General features: G+C 35.2%; 1 protein-coding gene across 1 annotated transcript; it reads right to left on the bottom strand.

The window, feature by feature from the left end:
- Positions 1-4,952: 4,952 nt before the first annotated feature.
- LOC143463341 (beta-1,4-galactosyltransferase 4-like) lies at positions 4,953-15,831 on the bottom strand. The gene is made up of 8 exons (XM_076961807.1): positions 15,646-15,831; positions 15,075-15,404; positions 11,488-11,607; positions 11,145-11,261; positions 10,271-10,481; positions 9,698-9,848; positions 8,020-8,140; positions 4,953-6,373 (listed from the first exon to the last, which is right to left on the bottom strand). Exons 1-8 carry the CDS (start codon positions 15,805-15,807, stop codon positions 6,305-6,307), a joined length of 1,281 nt encoding a protein of 426 aa, XP_076817922.1. The 5' UTR covers positions 15,808-15,831; the 3' UTR covers positions 4,953-6,304.
- Between the last annotated feature and the right edge of the window lie 8,132 nt (positions 15,832-23,963).

The following is a 23,963-nucleotide window of genomic DNA, read 5'->3' as shown; positions in this document are numbered from 1 at the left end:
GAAATAACATTATCTAATATTCAAAATTAGATAAACCTGTCTGCATGTAGGCCTGCAGTAAGTAGAAAATTTCAAAACAAGACTTAAAACTTGTGTGTGCTAATCGGAACTTGCACAAGGCTCGCAGTACACTACCTGTAAAGAATCTTCTGAGTTTTTTTTTTTAGCTAAAACTTTCTTCTTTTGACGCAGGAAAACTGAAACTGTCTTTGTTGTTTTAAATTCAGCAGGAAATATTAAAACGAAAGCACACGTTTGAGATTGATTATTTTATGTACGGGTGTAAACGTAACCTTTTAAGGATGATTGGAAAATTAAATTAAACCAAAATTTGTCAAAACAAATTCCAAACAAGAAATGAGAACGGGTGGAATTACCAAACGGTTCAGTTCAAGTAAATTAAGGTAATTTGTTTATTTCCGTTTGAATATTCTTAATTGCTAATTTTCTGTTTGATTGTTTTATCATTTTTCATGCTTGGGAATTCCATTTTGAAAAATTCCGTACTAGAATTTTACAGCGCAGCCAGTTTTCATGCATGTATTTTTCAAAGTCGTAACCAAGTCATCTAACTCGAGTGGCAAGTCAAGTCAAGTCATATATCGTTTAAGACTCATGTTAAGTCCAGACTATCAGAGACTTGAGTCATTTGACTAATAAGACTCTAGTCAAGTCAAGCGATATCTGAAATCAACGTAACTGCACCCACACGGAATTGCACAAGTTCGGGCTTTGGGACTGCAATAAACAAGTACTGTAATACATTAGGAAGTATGTTACATACGTACCATAGCATGGATAACTGTTAAATGATTTGGGAAAACATATTTAGCCTAACAGTTAAGTTACACGCACAAATATAATATAAACACAATTTCGTTAATAAATCATGTTTATACTGTGACGTACTGTTACGTCACGAGTCATGGGTTGTTTTATAAATGCTGATATTTGATTTTGGGACCTTATGATACAATTGCTGACCAAACTTAAATTCTCGTTAATGACCGACTTCTGGTGCACACCAGTCTTTGAAAATTACGTTGCCCGATGCACAAAAACATTCCATATGGCTGCAAGTTCTGAAATTCCCTTTATAGACGATATAATGCCTATAGTTATATACTTATATTATATCTATGCGTTATACTTTTAATGTTATAGCATAACCTATATTTTAAAGCATCTATCTGGCTGCTAAGCTATTTACACTGAATTATGTATATCTGTTGTTAAACATCCATGTTAAACTTATGCAGTAGATATCGCTTAATACAACCAACCGCTTATTACCTCCCAATTCCTTTGAACGGAATTTTCCAATACCTTTATTACAAAAAACTAGGTTAATACATCCAGGCACCGCTTAATACATCCACTTTCGATTCCCCATACCGGCCTGTTGTCAGGGTTGCCGTCGGTCTGGACTCAAAAATATGGAAGACTAAAAAACGAAAGAAGAATACTACCTTAAACAGTGCACAACAGGAGAAGGTTGTCAATGTTCTTAACAAAAAAACCAGACGCTATTTGCATGTTCTTAATTTTGTTATATCTTAGGTACAAAATGATATACTAAAGGGGTCGAAATGTCCAAAGTAGGAACCTCTGCTATAAAATTAAGACAAAAATAAGCACGCAAGTGAAAACAAGCACGTTTGTTAGCAATAAGCACATTAATATTTTCAAGACATTGTATTTGAAAATAAGCACGGAATGGTAACCCTGCCTATTGTTCTTTACTGTGTACTTATTTTGAACAGCAATGCGTTAACTGACATAATGTGATGAAGGAATAACCGATCCTGGATTGTATCTGTTCAAACCGAGTGTGTTAGAACAGCAGTCATTGTAGTTAAAGTAGTTAGCTAAAGCAGTATCCACACATTGCAGTTTTCTTACTGCAGCCGAAGTTTTAAGTTTGAGAAAGACATCCATACCTAGACAAACCTTGTTGCACACGTTTTTCTGTGCTGAATAAATACAATAAAATCAATGATTGCATTTTACTCCCAGAGGATTGTTTGGTATCATTGTTTGTTTATTCCGATGTTACAACCACCGCTTATTACAGTCAGACCTCTTTAATCCGGACCACTTTGTTTCGTCATGAAATGTCGATTTAGCGGGGTATCCGGATTATCGGAAAGCAAAAAATCAATCAATCTTGCAAATGCAGCACCGTGTTCAAAAAGCAGTATGCACCTTACTCCAATTCAAAGTATGCGTATGTGTACGAGTTTAAAGAGTTAAACTGCAACATTATTATGCGTAGATAATCGGCTGTTGTTTCCGTCAACTAACGACTATATCTAGGACAACCATGAATCCTTTTCGCTTCACTATTAAAACTCCGGTTTATCGGATTTTATTGCTATATATTTAGCACATTTTTTCTAAAACTTTTATGTCGGAGTTGGACAGCGGGATTTCCGGATTAAAGGGGTAAAATGCATAGGAAGAAATCCGTTCCCAGCAGTTATGTGTCGGATAACGAGGATTCCGGTTGTTCGGGGTTCGGAATAACGAGGTCTCACTTCATTCAAAATCAGCTGGCCCAAGGTGGATGTATTAACCGGTGTCTACTGTATACAGTAACATTTTCTAAGCCGTGTTTAGCAAGGTCGATTTTATATAAGCGTCGATGGTAATTTCTTTATGCAATCAGCGGCTCACTTTATAATTAACATGCGCGTTTTAATAATCGAATCTGTACAAAATTGTATTAAAATTTACTAACTATAATCAAAACTACATAAGCTTATAAGTAGCCTATAGTCTACCATGTCCGTCGAAGTTTTAGCATTTCTATTTAATCAAAAATTATGGTCACACAAAGCTGCCACAGTTAACAATAAGGATTTGCCTCTCCGCAACTACTACTTTAGTCACTATGCGCACTTTTAACCGTATAAAGCTCGCTTGTTGTGCTTTCACAAAGGCATGCTGCGCTGGAACTCGTGTATTGCATTTGCGTTGGTACCCTCCTATTGTATACTACTTTTTGCAAACACTTTTTACGAATACTAATGCGGAAGAAAAAGCATACGTTGCAGCTGAGTTTTCAGATATTCTACGAGATAGGACGCTTCATAGTTAGAATATGATTCTCGTCGATAAACTTTTACAGGAATAGAAATTGAACTTCAGCAAAAACAAAAAGATATTGATATATTCCGCCTCAACAACAAGTAAGCAAATCATGAACTAAAAATTATCATCAAAAGAATGACCTCAAAATATCTTGGAGTAATATACAAATGAAAACGAGACACTCATTTGTTCCGGCTGCACAACTATTATCAATAAAACGTTAACTCAGGCATTAATGCATGTGTTTGCTTAACAGTCAACGGAATGGGTTGTTAACAAGGGAAGGGCTATTACATGGCATATAACAATAATGCAAGAAGGAGATAAATAGAGAGACTTATAGGCTGAGGCAGTGTTGTGATGACTCGACTCACGTTTTTTGATGACTCAAGTCAAAGTCCAGAATGACTCGAGTTATGTTATGACGATTGTGAGAGAACTAAAAATAACACTTTATATAACAAAACCGGAGCATTTTCAAAATACTTACAACTTTTCGTAAAAAGCATCAACCAGACTAATTTATAGACAGCTATGACCGTAAAGCAGCCGAGTTAACGCAACACATAATGTGACGTCAAAATAGTTTTTATGTTGAAAGGTATCGACTTGAGTCACAACTCAAAATGACTCGACTTGACTCGAGTCAGTAAAAAATGACTTGGTTACAACCCTGGGCTGAGGTTAATATGAGTGTGACCACCACTGACAGGTAAACGAGATCATGGTTGTGGTTTCCATGAGAAGCCAAACATAACTCTCAAATAAGACGTCTTAGATCAGCTAAACTACAGCTATGACATGCTTTAATGATGATCGTGATAAGATACCGAACGAAAAAATAAATGCAAATGTGCTATGGTCTCGCGCAATTAGAAAGCAAAGTAATTAACATAATTAAAGTAAATAAATTAAAAGGAAATATCCATATGACTTGGTTTGTGGGCTGTTGCCCGCCCGGACTGCGAACCTAACCGTCTGGCTAGCAACTTGAGTCCTGGCAACTGGCAAAATATAATCAAACCCAGAAGGTCATCTAGCTTTATAAAGGCTAAATTATCATTGCAGTCGGTTTGGTATTTAATTGTGCTATAACCGAACTATATTGGTTATCAAAAATTCTTAAAGAGTTTTAAGTTAACATTTCTGGGAGAATAACGGAAGTGCATTATTTGTCGGCGAAATAGACGCTGTATTTCACAGTTTTCGGGGTTATTTGTTCATGTTTTTATCCTTTCAATTTTCTACATAGGCCTAAACACGCAGAAAGAATACACTTTTGCTAAGGCTGAAATTGCTTTATTATTGAGAGTTAAATTGATAGCCCACCATACCGAATTCCATTTTTTTCGTGTGTTGGTCGTGGAAACTGACCTTTTGAGGAGTATATCCTATCGACGTATATGTACACCACACAAATCGAGCTATGAAGTCAGCATGTGCCTAGCATAAAAATTCCTTATTTAAAGATTAACCATATGCTTTTGTTATTAAACGTTGAAACTAAAATGTCAGTCTTTTACGGCGTATTTCTTACGTTTGAAATTTTATGAGAATGACACGCAGCCTGAAACAAGTCGCAGACAACGTATTTACAGGAAATCTTTAGCATTTACCTAAATATACAGAATTTTTATTCCATGGCATGATATGTAATTAAAGAGTGTAGGCTTCATGAAGATCAATTAGTGCAATAAGGTAACTTAAAAGTTTTTGGAGAAAGCGTACGTATAGCGGTCGATAAGAAATAAGAAAAATTTAAAATTTTTTCACAATTAGGCCAACACCTAAATTCCCAAGGAATAGAAATTTTTTTATCCCACTCATTAATTGCTTTATGTATTAAAACCATTGAAATATAAATAAATGGTAATTTAATGGCTCACTTCAATTATGTACAGATTAATTAACAAATTTTCCATGCTTGTTAAAAATAAAGACGATAACAAAACTACTATATAAATATTATGTTTGCCACCAGGCATAATTTCAATAACAAAAGGTCACACACCCATGCGGGTGAGTTTTGTCAGGGCAAATTACAATAAGAGAATAAGAAATATTTTTGAAAACTACTAACATATAAAATTACCTAGATCCGAGCAATAACTAAGAAACGGTTATGATGTGTGGTATTATGACGTCAGAAACGCAAAAACACATAATAAAGCAAAGGTAAAAAACTAGCAGTCAAAGGCAAACAAATGCAGTATACAGTATATAACAGGTTTAAGTAAAGTACTGTATTGCGAGTATATAGGTGACAATAGTGTGGCCTTTTTATCGTTTGTTACATCCTGTTTCGAGTTAATATAAAACGATTTAATAAATTTTCCTTTCTAGTAGTCTGATTCGAAATTAAGTACATGGGCATACTCCCAACCTATTAATTATGTGTTCTTTTTCTAAGGCATGTTTTATTCAAAGAACTCTTTTCGTATCGAAAGTTTTTTATGTCAGATTAATGGTCTATCTTTCTCGTAGCAAAGGATCGTTTTGTTTCACCTATATAAGTACTATTAGAAATTTAACAAGGAATTTCGTAAATAGCACCTTGTCTATTTCCCTCTGCTATAGGATCTTTGGGTGAGGAAAGGATGTGACCAATCTTCAGAGCCGATTTGAAAGCCCTCATAATTTTATAGTCACCTAGAATTCGTTTTAGCTTTTCGGCGAGGAGGAAATATAAGGAAGAAGAACAAAACCTTGGAATGTTTTTGAATTATCTGAATTTTGTTTGACTTTTTGTTGGCTTGTGTTTAGTATCCAATCCGGGTAATCATTTAATCGTAAGGAATTTTTTATAGCCTTTATTTCTTTTTTTTATCTTTATCGGTGGTCAAAAGTGATTGTCGAAACTCTAGTATGTTTCGTTGCGTTACGTTACACTTTCCGTTGGCTATTAGAATATTTGAAACATCATTTAACAAAGACTGGTAGAATGTATATAATCAGTAGGCATATCAATTCAGTCCTAAAAAAATTTCTGCAATGGAAAAATCTCTAAGGATATTCAACTGATCATTCTTTGCCAAACTTGAAACCTCATAATAAAAATAAACACTACAACTAGGAAGAGCAGTTTTACAGGTTTAATAATGTCAAAATAAAAATTGTTCTGTGACTTTCTTCTTGATCCTGGTTGGGTACATTACCTGGTTATTGGCAATGATATAACTTTTCCTGAATATTATCACAAAGATATGTAATTCTATTTTTCGGGGCCAAACAGGTCGACAGTGATATTCGTGTAGAGCGGATAATTCTCGTTTGCTATCACCTAAAAACACAAAGTATTACCATTAAAAACAAAACCTTAACACTTTAATAGCTCATATAGGCTACACAGGAAGTACAGTATATCATCAAAGCAAAATCGCTGGTGTAAAAATACACAATCCTGTAAATATAATGCGAAGTCTGATAAAAAAGATCCGACTTTTGGGCATAATAGTATAGCCTTCACGGCACTATGTACATCTGACAATTTTTTTTGCCTTCAAAACATTCTCCTTAGGAGTTAACAAACTTCTCCCTGAGGCTATTCTAATGCTGGCATCATTTCTGTAATGCTTGGCATCAATTAATGCTATATGACAATCCGCTGTCGTTTTTGATGCATATCTTCCACTCTTAATTCAAACCTTGATTCCTGTTTACTTCAGCATGGCTTTTGATTTTGGTTAATAACTGAAACCAGGTCGTACCCATCTAAAAATTCTTGAACAAAGAACCTGACGAGAAGCATTTGGATTGTGTAAACTGTAGACGATATGACCAGTCGCCTTGTTCTAGTAAACTTGCCAAATCTTCGCTGATGTATAAAAGGTTGGACAGATAAACAAGTCAACATTAAATTACTTTCACATTGTTAAGATACTTTCGTACTCTTTTGAAACCTCCAGGTGTTTCCAATGAGAAGATTGTAACTTGCAATCTGAGTCAAAAACATGTCTCAAAACCAGCTTGCAGTCATAATAGTTTTCCACAAGAATATTTAATAAAACTTTCAAGTTAGCCAAAATATTTACCTGATTCATGAATAAAGATTTCAATTTAATTTTTCCTTTGTATCTAAATCAACAATTGAAACATTTTTTTCTCTCATTTCTTGGAATTACAGTCAAAATAAACATATCTAGGATTATCTGATTTTGTAACCACACCTTTTTCTTCAACTCTTTCAAAACTTTTTGTATAGGAAAACGAAAATATCAATTTATTTATGCATTATTTTATTTATTTTTTACAAAATATTCTTATTTTTATAAATTTGAATTTTGCGTTAGATTGATTTTCAATAAATAATAAATGAATTATTTTGATTTCCATATGAAATCGAATGAGATCATTTGCGATTTGACCATGAAATTGTTTTACTTTATAAGGGTTTCATTCATAAATTGTATATTTTCTTAATGTGTTTTAAATTGTGGTAACTTTGGGAGCATAAAATGTTGTTTTATATAAAAATGAGATCACGGTGAAATCAAGCTAAAATATGTATCAAAATGAAGATTATTTATAGATAAAGAGAGAAAACAATTTATGGGAGAAAGCAACCCCAAAAGGATATACCAAAGCCTCATTTTTCTTACTACTCGTGGCATTATTTGTACTATGGATAGAAAGGTCAGATGTTTTTTGAACAAGCTTCGCAGCTGAAGAAGATATAATGCGTTTATTTTAGAAGTTGCAACAAGAGTGCAACTTCTTTTTTAACAACACTTTTCAACACTTGTTTTTTAACAAAAATTTCTGCTCGTGTAAAAAAAGCTGACAGTGGCCAAAAGTCAGGTCACTGGCTTCAGGTCGTTTTGATTCTGCAACGTAGCAACACACCAACCAACAATGTAGTAAAAACACCCAGGATTTTTTTACAAGTTGTTGCACAAGCGTATAAAAACCACTGCTAAAAGTAAGTACCTTATATGTTAAAGAATTTAAGCCATCTTTTTCCATCATTAAATGAGCTTTTCTAAGCAAGTCTATTCTCTGCGGGTTTATTTCATTCCCCTCATCACGCTTGTGGAACATCGAGCGATACCTGTAGATTACCACACAGTCATGAATCATGCACCGTATGTCTGGAACATTGGTTTGAAAGACAATAAGAATTTGTTCACTGAAATATAAGTATCTGTTTGGAACGTTGATGTGGATTACTTCTGCTTTGCTTCCTTACGTTAAATCCAGATTTACTGAGTATATATGGAATAATCATGAACTGTTTGTTCAAATTATTTTATTATTAGCTAATGAACAGCTTTTGTAAACTCTGCTGTCACAGTTTGAAGAAACCGGGACAATTGTAACAAAATTCAGAATTTACTGATTCACTCGAAATGTAGTACGCCTGATTCCAGCAAAATATTGCTAAAATACGAATCGTGATCTTGCACATATCTTCCAAAAATTTTGAACTCATTCAGTCTATAATATAGCTGTAATCATCATCTCAATTCACACATTTTCTTGTTAGATTTGGCCCCATGTAGTGAGTCAATTGTAACATATCGCCGAGTCAGTTATAATCAATTTTTAAAGCTGCTATTTTATTGAAAATCAATTACAGGTAATCTAAATCGGTGTCGCAGTAACAGTTCTGACAAACACACTTGTTTAGAACTCCACTAGCACCACATTCATGTGCCCATGGGTGAAGTCAAAAGTGATTAGGTTACATTTGCTCAACAGGTTGTTACAATTGACTCAAACATATAGGGGATTGCGGGGATTGGTTGAATCAGTGAGTGTTGCTCCGATCGAGACTATTGCAAGTGATTTACCATATGTAGGGTCAGTCGTTATCTCGTCAAACCTTCTTAGTGCAGCAAAAAAAGTTCCGGATCCAAGAAGTTTAAAAACGTCTTTGAGCAAGAACCCCAAATTTTGAGCTGTTTGTAAGTTTTGGCAGTTGTTTTATACGTATAGTCATTCATATACACGCTTATACTATAGTGAATATACGTTTTTAGTATAGTTTATAAAGTGGGTTAAATAGTCTGATCTATTTTTGTTTGACTGAGTCTTGTTAAGATAAGGTTTTTGATAAAATTACGCAAAAACATGCCTTGGAGTTGGATGAATTAGGTTATTCGGCCTTTATCGGATCGTCCAATAATCGCAAGATACGTGTAAAGCAGTTTTCAAACAGTTAAGCAAAGAGGTCCAGGTGAAGTGTATGGCACTTAATTGTTACGTGTGGGCTCACAAATTAGGTGTACGAATGATGGGAAATTTTGTTTGCACTTACTGCACTCTAAAATATGCTAACTGTTTTTGTTGTTAACTTCCCGTACTGTGTCTTGTCCGTTTGTTTTCACGCTATTTGGATGTTGTTTCAAATAAAACGTTACTTTCACAATCTTCGTACGTAGTCATTCAATACAACCCTGTAGTATAACTATTTTTATAGACAGAATGTTTCCGATAATAAAGGTGATTCAACCAACTCCACGACGTGATTCCACATTCTTGACAGAAATAACACTTTACAAAATATACCATAATTTTTATGGTTCCCGTCACAACTGCATTTATAACAAAACGCATTAACATACAGTAATAATAGAATAACTATATAGTACAATATTGAACATACCTAGAAATGTCACTCGAATACCGTATGATTGTCATTCTGTTCGCTGTAATTCTTTTGTACATATCATCGTCTTCGCCACCCCATCCCCAGTAATTGTTCGAATGACCGTTGACTTTCGTGAATTGTTCCTTGGTCATTTCGGTAACGCCACCTACCAAAGAAAATAGCAAAAACAGAGAAGTTCATTTAATTTGATTATTTTGTGTATAAATGACTTATAATTTGTGCAAAAAAATATCACGATCACATAAATGGCAAAGTGGTTGCTCAAGCGGACTTTCAAAAATAGCCATCTTTTATACAGTATGTGGTATTGTTACACGACATGATTTTATCAAAACATAAAGAAGTCATTTATACACCGTTTGCATTGCTATATATATACTTAACGTCCAAGAAAGACCAATTTATTGATATAGTTTAACTGTGAGGCCGCATGCGAGATATGTGGAGTTTTAATAAGAACTGTTAGTCTTACACATGTTTATCCATTTTCGCACTGGTGTATGAACTTATCTTATCGGTACAAACAGGACAAGGTGTTGGATGGTTTTTAAACCAGATAAAACCTACCAAAATATTCATTGTAAGGAAGGCGGTAGCTGTACTTGTAGTTTGCTACTCCAAGATGTCGTGGGTTTTCAGGACAACTGTAAATTGCTTTATCATTCTCCAGAATTAAGTCAACATCATGAAATACAAAGCATTGAAAATCATCATCCTTTATAGATTCCGTAAATCCAACATTCAAAAGCTTTGCCCGATTAAATTTGCCTGTTCCATTCTAGAGAAGCAAAACTTTGCGTTTTATACAATTCAACAGTTTCCAAGCTTTTCTTTCTCTAAACTTTTGAATGCGAACACGCACGGCGCCCAAATCAACCCAAATTTTACAGGTAATTGCTTGCCTCTGCTGAGGCTAAGTATTGGCAACAAATCTTTGCATCATTACTGTATATTAGCAGATACATTATTGCTTCACCGTATACATGTGAAAACCGACAATTGCGAAATTACTTTCGTCGAGGTGTAACAAGTAATTTTTATTTTTTCGATATAAGCATAAAAACATTCGGTCAGTATAATCTACAGTTCTTGTATGACGTATAACATCCATCTTCTTATTGAAACCATGATTCGCACGTTGTGAAGTGCGTTATATATGTTTGAGACAAAATTAATTTTGTATATATGAGTTTGCGTTTTTATGTATGCGATTAAAACTAAATACGACAATTCTTGCGGGTCCCAGTTTGGGAATCGTTGAGTTACAGGGTATATTGAATATTGTATGTTGGCAACTATGGAAATATTTAAATGCCAATAAATACAAAAGCCTGTTTTTATATCGAAATGTGTCTTGCCAACAAACTTATGATCGTTGAACAAACGCATTATATTTTACATATGACATGCTAATCAAAACGCTGGAATCTTTAGAAAACACCTGGTTAATGACATATATCCGATAGTCCAGTTCTTGACGCTGCAAGATTGGATGCATATACCGCAGGAAATACACCAAATGTAATTCCCTTTTACGAAAAGGAATTATAATTGCAACCTAAAAATGAAAACCTTATTTTTACTCTTCAAGTTGAGCATTAGCAATCCTATATAAAATAAACTTGTAAAAACAATAGTGAAAGTTTAAGGTTAAACAAATCAGCAAAGTTTCTACTTTAATAACATAATACTGGTATACGGATCGTAAGATCCACACATAACATCAAACTCTTAGTGAGATCTTTGATAAAACTATGTTTTTGCAATTAAGATAAAAAATTTACCTTCCAGCGAGAAGTACAGTGTGGTGGTTGGTATGATCCACCTTCTTTAACTAAAGGATTGTTCTCTTTTATTTCATCCATTGTTTGTGGTTGAATTGCAAATGATATATCTAATGGGCCCTGGATAAGTTTGCAAAATGATTTTTAAAAATTTCTTTGTTAAAACAGCTAAAAGTTTTTTTTGTAAGTTGTTACGGAAGAAGACGCGTAAATTGTACCAGCACAGAATTAACAATACATTAAAATTTCCTTAACAGAAAAATGATCAAGGGAAACGAAGATAAATTAATTAAATAAAAAATTGTTATTAGTAAACTAGTTAGCCTTACCCAAACAAGAAAAACCAACAAACTGTACCGTAGCAAACGTGAAATAAAAGTATATCTAGTCTGCATGAGCCAGAATAAATTAACCCAAATGAAAATTTTATACAACTATAGAGCAAACCGGAGAAACAAATGTTCCAAATAAGAAAAACAATGGTGTTATTACAGATCTCGCGGGGTAGCTTAGCATAGCGTGTTTATATAATAACTAGGGCCATTTTTATTTTGACCTAAAAAAAATTTTTTTTGACTTTATTTTTATCAAATTTTGACTTTATTTTGACCTAACGAAATTGCTTATTTGTAGAGGCCACAGTTCTTCCTCCAGTTACCCAAACATAATATTTTGTCGATTTCAGACCCAAACGTAATATTTTGTCGAAAAGTCAAGGTGTTTTATGGATTATAAAAAGTGCGTCGTGTTTTTTGGCGATAGATTTAGGTATAGCTTGTGTTATTTTGTCCTTATGAAAAGGGCACTTTACCTCGATTTTCTCCGCATGGTAAATTCTAATAAACAGCAAATTAAACAGAGAAGAAGTAATGTAACCCCCTTCACTCGGCATAAGGATTACTTAAATACGTAACAATGAATAAACAATGGACAATTTGCGATAAAAGTTACTGCTGATCCAAGTGGGCATTGTGACTTATTTCCTGCTTTTATCGGTTAATATGGTTTAATTGTGTCGCAGTTCCTGATTTACAATCCTTCCAAGAGGATTTTTACAAAAATAACTCTCAAGAAACACAAAAACTTTGTCAAAACCCATAATTTGACAAATTTTGACTTTATTGAAAATTTTGACTTTATTTTGACCTATTAACTTCTTAGAAACACCCCCCTAGGTGCTGAAAACAACTTTATTCTTTGATTCGTGGTCAGACGAGATCCTTAAAAATGTTTGACTTTATTGACTTTTGCGGGCCCTAATAATAACCATCACTGCGAATTCAATTTGACGAAAAATCTGCAAAACAAACGAATCATTCTTGCTGACATATATACACCGAGTTCTGATCTAAAAGCTATAACAAGGCATTCCAGCTCAGGTTATTTCCTGAAAATTACTAAAATTAAAATTCCCCTTAAAAAAAATCTAAAAAACTAAAACTAATATATGGAAAAATGTATTGATATTGAGCAATACACCAAATTCACATATATCCTTGTTTTGTCTACGTTGTTTTAATGAAGTATTTCGAGTTTCGACCCACGCAATACAGACTAATGTGAAATGTTTGTCAACAGAAACTTTAGGTTGGACGTAAATAAGCTTCCGCTGAACGAACGAAACCGCTGCTAGTTAACTTACCTGTTTTCTGACGACTAATACGACTTAAGGGACATATAGGGGAAAAATGATAAATCACCCATGATGGCACACTTTTGGGAAAACTGCTGTCACTCAAAAAAACACCATTTGCTTTGGCTAATCTTTTCATGGATTATGTTAGACATGGCATTGTTTGAACTTAAGCGAATGAGTTTTAAAATATTTTCTTACTTTTTTTTGAGCGACTTTCAATATAAAATTGACTTTTTCATCCCATTTTGGATAACCATAGTTAGCTAAAATGGGACAGGATACATATAAATCCTTAGCAATTATTCTTGCTTTAATTAAGCAGTGATTTTGGAATATTTGCCTTTAAAATGAAATTCCTTACATGGAAATAACTTTAAATTGGTTTTTGCAATGTTCAATGTTAAAAGGACGAATAAACGAACAAAGATGATCTTCTAAGCACTTGTGTGGATATATCTTTTCTGCCCTTATCTTTGTTAAACATGAAATTGTTTTGGTTTTTCTTGGCAGCTAATGGTGGGCAAGCTTTCTTTAATTTTGCATGGTGTACTAAAGGCCACATAACGTTAAAGTATTTTTTTTACATTACAAGTACAGTATATAGCAGGGGTGGCCAAACTGCGGCTCTTTGAGCCTTTGATTGCGGCTCTTTAATGAATTTATCATTGTTGAATTAAACATGCATTTTCCCGGTCTAGACGAGTTGTTTGATCCGATTATGAAACAATACGTTCTGTCACACGTATTAACAATGGACTCATTGTTAGTAATAATCAAATTACACTCCAAAAAGTACATTATTGTACAGAAGTGTGCTAACTTGTACACTGTAGTTAAGTAAACTGTCAGATTGAATCTGTACGTCAGGGTTGACCTAGTTTTAAGTCTTGGTTACGGTTATACTAATAATTGCAAAAAGAGTTGGTGAAGCCAATAGCCCAGGTGGAGACTCATAGTATCACCACGCAGCATTAATGTTTGTCAATAGCTACACTTCGATGTGAGTGAATAAATTCGTGTTTTTTATTGTGTTTGTGTTGTGGCTCTTTTAAAACAGGAATTTGTTATATGCGGCTCGAGCATGAAGCAGGTCTGGCCACCCCTGGTATATAGCTTCGGTATTTACCAACTAATTTTGAGAAAGTGTTTATTTTATAATGCTGCCAAAGAGCTTTTGGGTTACGTTATTTACAGTCCTTTTTAATTGTTTTGTCTACATTCTGTAAAATGATTTTTACAATATTTTAAGCGAACAAAAAAAATTCCCATTTAATATTTTCCATGACAGACGGACGTCGTGTTTGTTCTAGATGTACAAGATTTACGTGTTTTGTATATATTTCCACCATACCATAATAATTTTGTATCAAAGCTGTTAGGCATGCAAATGCAAACGTTTTGATCCAAATTAAGTCAAAAGCTATGAATGTAGCCTAAAGAAGTTACTTTCAAAACCATAAAGATATAACGCTATAGTTTACCAAGTCGAGACAACGTTACCCATCTTGTAACCATTACTGTAAAATTCTAGGCCTGCCCTACTTATCACTTAAAATGCTTTTGTCGGCTTGATAGCCCAATGGTGTGAGCGCTGGCCTCGCAATATTTCATGTTCGATGACTAGTGGCGCCTTTGTAAGAGCCTTGGCCAAAACAATAACAACACTTGCCCCTGTTCAATGGACCTGGTGGGCAGTTTAAAATTTGGAAAAACCGATTTCAAGAATCAAAAGCCAACACAAAAATGTGTGACAATTGGAAATTGCACAAAAATCATTGCAAAATTGAAAATTACGTCCTTTTCCTTTTCCTTAAAATGGCTCAAAACACAAAAAAGCTAATCTTTTGTTAATATGTTGAAGAGAAGGCGGCGTTGGAACGGTCTTAAAACAAATGTCAGTTTTATGCCATCTTGTGGTTAAAATAAATTATGAATGACTTATGCACCATACCTGTAAATTGGGCGGTTGTAAAGGGCACTGTGGCAACTCATCATTTCTCGAAAGACTGTGGTTTTCCTCAGAGATTTTTCCTTTAGTACTGTTGACACTGTTTAGAGTTGTGGAAAGATTGTCTTCTGTTTTATCTCCATTCACATTTTGTATATACGTGGATGTTTTGTCTTTTCCAAAAGATGAAGAAGGAACTTTTATGCTTATATTTTTATCGATTTTGGAAAATGGTGTTTGCGAAATTGAAAAATTTAATGGACCGTCAAATATTCTTTTGGCATCATTCTTTGAAGATTTAGCGAAACCAACAAATCTTGAGTATTGAATTACCTGTAATGAATATATTTGTTTCATTTTAAACTCGTACAACTTAACACACATATAAGAGCCAGTATCTAGATCTGAATTTTCATAAATTGCTGTGAAGTAAAAAAAATAGTATATGTAACATACAAAATCTTGCTTAGAAGTCTAAAATAAATCTATAGGATTTTGATTCTGACGATGAGTTTGGTTCTGAGTTAAATCTCTGTATGTAAACCGGTTAAATTAAACGGATATATAATATTACCTGTTTCGCGTACAAAAAGTACATAACAAGTAAGTAAAGGAAAAACATTGATATAATTAAACCCCTTGTTTGAAACATACATCCAAATAAATTTGTAGCACAAAATTTCTCAGATGTTTGTTCCTTCTTCAAACCGGAAGGGTTTACATTAACAAGTTGCATGTTAATTATATTGCAGCTTCAAATTGCCCTATAAAACAGCAAAACAGATTAAATATAAACGGCCTATGCTTTCGAAAGCACATTTTAGACTTTATAGAGTTGTACAAGTAGATAAGTTGTGTTAGATAAGAACAAACTGAATATCGGTAGAGGCGTCTAAAACGAAACGCATTTCTTGCAAGATATTTAGTCTGAATATTGTGGTAAGATGCATGTACTCACGCCCCTCAAGCATGAATCAACTCAGGAAAAAAATTGCTTTCAATATTAGCGGTAGCACGCTGAAATGCAAGGAAATTTGAAACTGTTTCTTTTTCAATATTGCTTTCAAATGCTATAAAAATGACCCAAAACTGTTGTGAAACCATTTTTTGCGTAAATCTATAAAAACAAATTTTGTTTTATTTAAATTTTGTTGCTTTTGTTACCGTTATTCATTTCAAATGTGTCCTGATGAAAGTGTATCACAAGCTATAGGCGCACGAATCAGCCTTTTTAAATTTTTATTTGCCTTATTGGTCAAAAGATCGCAGTCGCACTAAAGCTCTATGGTGATTCTAGATGTGAAAGCTGGTTGGAAAGCAATGATTCCTTTAACATTAAATATTCCAAAATGGTCTCAGTTTAGTATGCTTTAAGATCAGTTTTTTTCTAAATAAACTACGCTTGTACTTCAACTATAGCCCCACATCTCATACATTTCATTGCTGGAGACAATGGTTGCGTCTGATTTGATGTTAATACTGTATTACGTTACACTGACTTATTTCTATACTTCAACGTATTTACTTTTATTTGAAAAAATAAAAGAAATTTTGCAAACTTCATGCAATTTTCCATTTTGAGCTCCATGCAATTGCCTAATAACAATCTTACAATACTGGGTTTTACAACATTTTCAATGAAAAATTAAAACCTTTTGCTAACTATACTTTGAATATAAATCTGCCTAACGTAGCGCTTGGTGAAGTTTTCATCATTGTACCGTCACGTTAACGGATTGCGTCTTATTCATTACGATCTCGTCGTTTGGAAGTCAGTTGCCAGAAAAATGAAACTTAACTCCAGTAAGATGATATGAGAACAAAAAAACTTGGAAACCTTTGTCATTTCCCGATAAGGTGTTGTGTTTCAAAGTAAACTGGCAGCTTAAATGGTTACTATTTCGACCAGGCAATTTAATTAGGGTTGGAAAAACTTATCTTACTACAATATTGTAGCAGTTTATTGGCTGAAGCTGTTACATATAAATTCGCTAGTGGCCAAAAATATGCATGCAACAAAGAGTTTTAAAGTAACAGTTTTCGTGAATTCATCCACACATACGGCAATGCGTTGCTCTGACTACCATGATAATAATACAGTGGTAAGAGACTAAACGTTTAGTAACCGTTTCTCTGACATTTTCTATAAACAACAAAGGTTTAGTTTAGTCTTTTTCTGTACCTACCATACTACCACAGTGTCGAATTGACAAAGAAATTTAAAGAAGCTGTAAAACAAAAACGACTCGCCGTACAGGAACAAGCTTTTTAAATTGAAAGATAAACACTATATAGCGCTGTTATAGCGTTTGTTTTGCACTGATGTAACGAGAAATGTAACGCGTCCATTCCTACCAGGCCAATTCTTCTTCAACAGTGAACCGCCGCACCGAACACATCAGTTAGAAACAATATTTTTGGATAAAAATCCTTTTATTTGCAACAGAAAACGACCAACCCTTCCGTATGATTAATATGAACAAGGCTTATGTAGGCTACCGGGCTACAACTTAGGCATAAGAATGCTTGATAAGATAAGAAAAACATGCAAAGTGATAAAGCTACAACAACACACGCACAAATCAGACAAAATCTATTAAAACATGTTAAAATTAGCCACACAGTTAAACTTGAATAAAATATAAGCGTGAGATCATTGATAGTTTTGTCACACTCCCCGCACCTTAGCTACATCAACTCTTCTCGGCGATGTTTAACCAACGTCCCAAGGCGCACAAATGAAGGGTTTGTGAAGCTTGTATTAGACATCCGCATCTTATAGAAAGCGTGAGGACAACACGTGCGTAAGTGCGTCTCAACTCGTAAAATCGGGAACATTCTTGCAGTGAGTAAAATCAAACGTGTAAAAGGAAATATTTTCATGTTCCTCGTGCCGCAAACATTCTGCTGCCTTTACAAAACTTCGACCGTAGCAGCGATGGTTTCTTCAATGTGTTGTTGCGAATCCTCCTTTGCGAAGTTTGAAGTAGACTGACTTGTTGCAAGTCGAGCATCGCCTCGTGTAAACTCGAAGTATCTCTTTCTGTTGCTTCGCTGACGAAATCTGAGTGAAAGATGTTGGTTTCGACATTGACTTCTCGTTGATTTGTGTGAAGAGGTTTGTCATCATTCAGCAATACGTCTTCTGAAAAACATTTCGACCCTGAGCCTTCGGCCAGTTTTGCGACAAAACTTGCCATCTGGATCTGATAAACTACCTTGTAATAAATCATCCTGCTAATGCAGGCATCATTTAACGCTTGAAGTAATGACTCTTCTAGACATGCTAACAAAAACGGATTTCGAGGTTTTTCTGGCATGTTCGTCAAACGGCAAAACGACTTTAGAAAGCTCTCAAAATCGTCGTCTCTTCTGTATAGAAGGGTCGAAGATGAAACTGGGATTGGTCCATTGTGTGTTTTATTTCTCGCAGTTGAAGAATCCTGGCGCGCTCGCCAAATGCAACGGGAAATGTAACGCGTCCATTCCTTCCAGGCCAATTGTTCTTTAACGGTGAACCGCCGCACCGAACACTTCAGGTAGAAACAATATTTTTTGATAAAACCTTTTATTTGCAACAGAAAACGACCAACCCTCTGTCAATGATTGTCATGAACAAGGCTCATATAAAGTTCACTGTAACGCGGAAATTATGTTGTACAACTGTACAACTTTGCAATTGTTATAAAAATCATGTTTTATGTTATTATCTATAAAAGAATAATAGACTGTTTCAAATAAATACATATAAAAGGTTAATTAAATGCCACTTAGTAACTGTTCCAATTTCATACCTTACTTAATGTTTAATATCAGTGTTAAATAAGTGGACTTGAAATTAAGGAAAATGATTAGATCATTCATTTAATTAACAAACTGTTACAAAGAAATCGAGTGCATCGTTACGGGTTAAACTTATTGTTTTGCACCAATTCTTTGGTGTCGTCTTTACAAGAAACTCTAAAGAACAAAAAAGTAGCCAATGCAATTATCACAGTTTGACTATTTACGATTTTTTCTAAAATTTCACGCATTATACATTAATTATGTTACACTTGTTTTTGCCCTATATTTATTGCGTTTCTCCCTTGCGGCCGATTACGATTTTTCGTGCTTAGTTAAGCACATGTGTCTTTTTTCGACTTGTGTCCGACAGGTAGTCGCACGGTCAGTTTTATATTGGAGCTCCTGAAATGAGGTGTGTCAACGAAACTTAACTAAACTGTTTTTAAATAAAAGATGTGCCTGAAAATCTGTAAATCTAAGAGAGTGAGGACAACAAAACGTAACACTGGCGAGCACGGCAGGACCTCTTAGATACACAGAAGATTTATCAAGTTTTACTGAAGCATGAATTTTTTTACTCTCCGCATCGTTACCAGCGTGGCAATAGTTTTTCGTCTTTTCTGAAAGAATTCAAATCCTTCTGCGACAGCATTAAAGCATCAGATGCGGCAAAGAAACATGCATTTCTACAAAGATTGCCGGAAGACATGAGAATCTCCATGACCGATGGTCGTAAAGAACTCTACGAGCTTAGTTATGACGAACTCATTCAACAAGCAAAAGACACGGCTTCAGGACTATCTTCACAAAAGCATGCCATGCAACAACTCTTTCAGCGCACTCAAGGTTTTGACGAATCCGTAAGAAGCCTTCTTGAAGCTATAGCCCAATTGGGAAAAATGGCTTATCCAAACGACGACCAGCATGAAGTGCGCAGTAGTGTGCTGTACAACCTACTCGTTCGAGGACTGAGAGATCGTCAACAAGCCTCTCAAATCTTACGCGATAACTCTAAAAATGCACAACCGGATTTTTACGCCACAGCAAAGAACATTATTGAAAACGCAGAACGGACGCATCATGAACCACGTATAATGACGTCAGAAGTAGCAACGGTGACAGGAGATCACCAGGATGTATCCCAATTAAAAAAAACTGTCGAAAAACTTCAGGACGAAATTTCTCAGCTGCGAAACGAAATGAAGACAGCAAGAGAACCTCGGGAAGAGAGAATAAGACTTCAGTGTTTTACTGTGGGGAATATGGTCACATTGCTCGACGCTGTCACAGGCAACGTGCAAGAAACCTTCGACGTGCTTCTGACGTACATTGATCTAACAGCAATCCACCACGGGAAATCTACCAGGTTCAAACTTTGGATCAGGACTTGTATAGGTTTGCCAACATAAACATTAATGAGAGTTCAGTGTTTGCTTTGATGGACACTGGGGCTACCGTTACAGTTATAAGTAAAAGTTTGTAACTTATGATACGCTACAAACAACATTAACAAAATGCCCAACCGGAATTGGCTTTGTGGGTACTGGAGGTAAGCCTATAAATATGTTGGGCAGATGTAAGGTTAAAATCTCAGTCGCCGGTTGTATAGAATCTTGCGATGTTTATGTCTGCGACTCTATTGCTGATCATTGTATCTTGAGAATTGATTATTTGCAACACAACCGGTGTATCGTAAATTATGAAAAAATGTTTTTAAAAGCGGGAGGTGGCACCATTCCTTTACTAAAATTCCAAGGCCTAGCAAATAGTTATGTCGTTAAGTTGTTAGATTTTGCACGTATTCCTACTTTTACCAAACTGTTACTCCCTGGAACATTTGACGGTCAACCAGACATGCCAGATGTGGAAGTTTTTATCGAACGCCTTAACAACGTTCAAGAGAAGTGGAATGTTGCAGTCGCGGAGTATGTTACCTCAGTAGTATAGTCTTTACACCCTAGGAATCCCATACCCGCGGGTAATTAGGTCATTACGCGGGTAATTAGGTCATTAAGGTTCAGGTCGTTCCATAGCGCCACCACGTGTAAAGAAAAAGGTATATGTACAAGGAAAGTGAGAATGTACAAGTGACGTCATAATTTTCGTTCCATAGCGCTACCACGCGTAAAGAAAAAGGTACATGTACAAGAAAAGTGAGAATGTACAAGTGACGTCATAGTTTTCGTTCCATAGCGCCAACGCGCGGTAAACATGTTGTAGGTTTCTAGAGGAAGGGTGTAAGAAAAGAGAAAAAACATCTTGGGTTTTGTGGATACTCGATATACAAGAAAAGAAATGAAAGAATGTATCAGTTACGTCATAGTTTCAGCGTAAAGCATACAGAATGATTAACCGTATGAATAGCCAATTGGAATCATCTGGAAAAAAGCCTTGAGGAAGAACGCGATAATCGTATTTGCACACGCTAACATGACCTGGTTATGAATTACAGCTTGGGTTGAAATGTGAAAGCCGGACTTTAGAAACAAAGCATTCGAATGCATTGCAACCAATCCATTCGCATCCAGTTGTGAGAGAAGAATAAATGAAAGCTGGCATCCAGTTGTGATTTGTTTGACCTGATTACGAATTGCCTATGTTTACGAATATGTCAATACCAAATACAGTCAAAGCTGTGTTTTTGACAGGTCAAAAGGGAACAGAGCGGTTGTTTGTTTGTGAATAAGTAGTCTATATATATATATGTCAGATTTTCCAAAGTAGATAGGTTATATGGAAAAGTAAGTGAATATGGTACAAAGCAAGCAAGCAAACAGGCAAGCAAGTACACGTGACTACTGTTGTTACATACAATGTAAATAGTGACGTTTGTACATTACGATGTTATAATCTTATGGTGTAATCAGTTGACTCGTGAATGTTTATAGTAATGATTGTGCATATAGTACTATGTATTTATTACGTATGAGACACTCTGTTAATTTCGAATAATTATCACAAGGGAACACAATTTTTGTTGACTTTGATCTAACAATTGTTTTTGACTAACTTTTGGGCGCTGATTCCAAAAATGACATCAGTTTTTCTTTATCACGTCAAGTTTTTGAGCTAAGCACCCACCACTTTGTCTCATAAGTCATAACCCACAAAAAAGTACAACATTTAAGACATCTGCGTTTATTGTATAAAACGTTTTAAGAACTACAAGCAACCGAAAGTAACTCAATGGTTTTCAAATAAACATTTGTAAAGCTCTATTCTGTTCCTTAAAATGGATATTGCTTCTGCAGGACAAATAAAGTGCGAGTTCTAGGGCAAAAATTCACGCTTGTAACTTTTCCTGGCATGTTCAAGCTGTGGGCATTCTCGCTTAATACTCCAGCAATAGTCAGCCAGCATTTGTAAGTCCCATCTTCTCTGATATCTTTCCTCCATCACCTTCAGATCTTGGTGGAATCTTTCTCCTTGCTCATCGCTGACCGCACCAAGGTTTTCTGGGGAATTAGCAAGATGGCTGTGCAAAAAATGCATCTTGATGCTCATGTTGCAGCCGAGTTCTTTGTAACTTTCCAACAGCTTCTGAACAATTTCCATATAATTCTCTGCACATGTATTCCCAATAAATCCCTTGACAAGGTTTTTAAATGATAACCACGCATTTTTCTTCCAATTCTGACATTGAACCACTGAAACGTTCATCTTTGATGAGTTGCCGAATTTGTGGACCATCAAATACACCAGCTTTAATTTTTTGTATTGACAGGCCAGGAAAAGCCCAAACGAGGTAATTGAAACAGTTGCTTTCCGTTGTCAATGCTTTAACGAATTGCTTCATTCGGCCGAGCTTTATATGCAGAGGTAGGAAAATAATTTTCTCTCTGTCAACAAGTGGCTCATGTATAATATTGGGATCACCAGGTTTAAGGTCAGATCTCGGAGGCCAGTTCCTCTCCACTCAATGCTGATCTCGAGCTCTGCTGTCCCACATACACAAATAGCAACTGTTTGTGTATCCATGTTGCTGACCAAGAAGAAAACATACCATTTTAAGGTCAACACATATGATCTAATTGTGCTTGTGATATTGCAACAATTCAATGACTCTTTTTATGTTTCCGTATTCTTCACGAAGACTAACTGAATGTGCAATTGGTACTGCACCGTATAAATTGATATTATAGAGGAGGACGCACTTTAAGCTCCTCTTTGAGCTGTCAATCACCTTTCGCCATTCAGTAGAGTTGTAGATCGGAATTCCCAACTCCTCTAGTAAACCCTGTATATCATGGCAATACACAAAGCTACTGTCACTTTGAAAGTATGGTAAAAACGCACTTTCTCTCGAACGAAAGTACGATACCTTCGCTCCTTTTCCAAGTAAACATTCCACGCTTTTATGAAACTACAACTTCAAAGCGAGGCAAAACGTGTTTTGAGCGCAGTTGACAAGCTTTTTAAACGTGTGGTGTAGCAGAGTCGTCATCTTTTCAAGGCATTTGACAGTTACTGATGCAAAATTGCACAATAGTGTGAAATGTTATGAACCTAGAACCACCACTCATCACTCTGCAGGGATAGGAACAGATATTATTTTATTGCTTGTCTGTTTTCCTGGAAAGTACGAGTACATACATGGTTGAAAGTGGAAAGCAACTAACTCCAATTTTACCATTCTTATCTAATTTCGTTGGATGATTGCATCCTCCAACCAAAAATGGGGGAAAAAACATCGACCTAAATCGATGCCTGTGCCTTTTTTGCTTAATAATTCAGTTGACCCTTCTTGTATATAACTTACTATATGTTTAGCCTGTGCATTCCTATTACGTACGGAAAAGCAATACGGCTAAAGTCGTGAAAAGTTGCATATTTTGGATGTATGCTGTAGAGCAAAAACTTGCGTGATAGAAGAAAACTGGCGGCATTTTTGAATTCAGCACACCGGAATTAGCCTAAATCAAGTGCAAAATCAAAGTCAACAAATTTTTTTTTCAAAATTGTTCCCCAGTGTTATATAAAAAACTTATATGAATATTATAGGTTACCTATAGGGAAATGTCTTCTGTTACGTATCAATGTAATGTTTGCGATAAACAATTTACTACATTTCATAAGTTAACAAGACACAGAAAGACACACGATTTC

Source organism: Clavelina lepadiformis, chromosome 6 (genome assembly GCF_947623445.1).
Source record: "Clavelina lepadiformis chromosome 6, kaClaLepa1.1, whole genome shotgun sequence".
Taxonomy (NCBI): domain Eukaryota; kingdom Metazoa; phylum Chordata; class Ascidiacea; order Aplousobranchia; family Clavelinidae; genus Clavelina; species Clavelina lepadiformis.
This window is presented reverse-complemented; position numbering and strand designations above follow the sequence as displayed.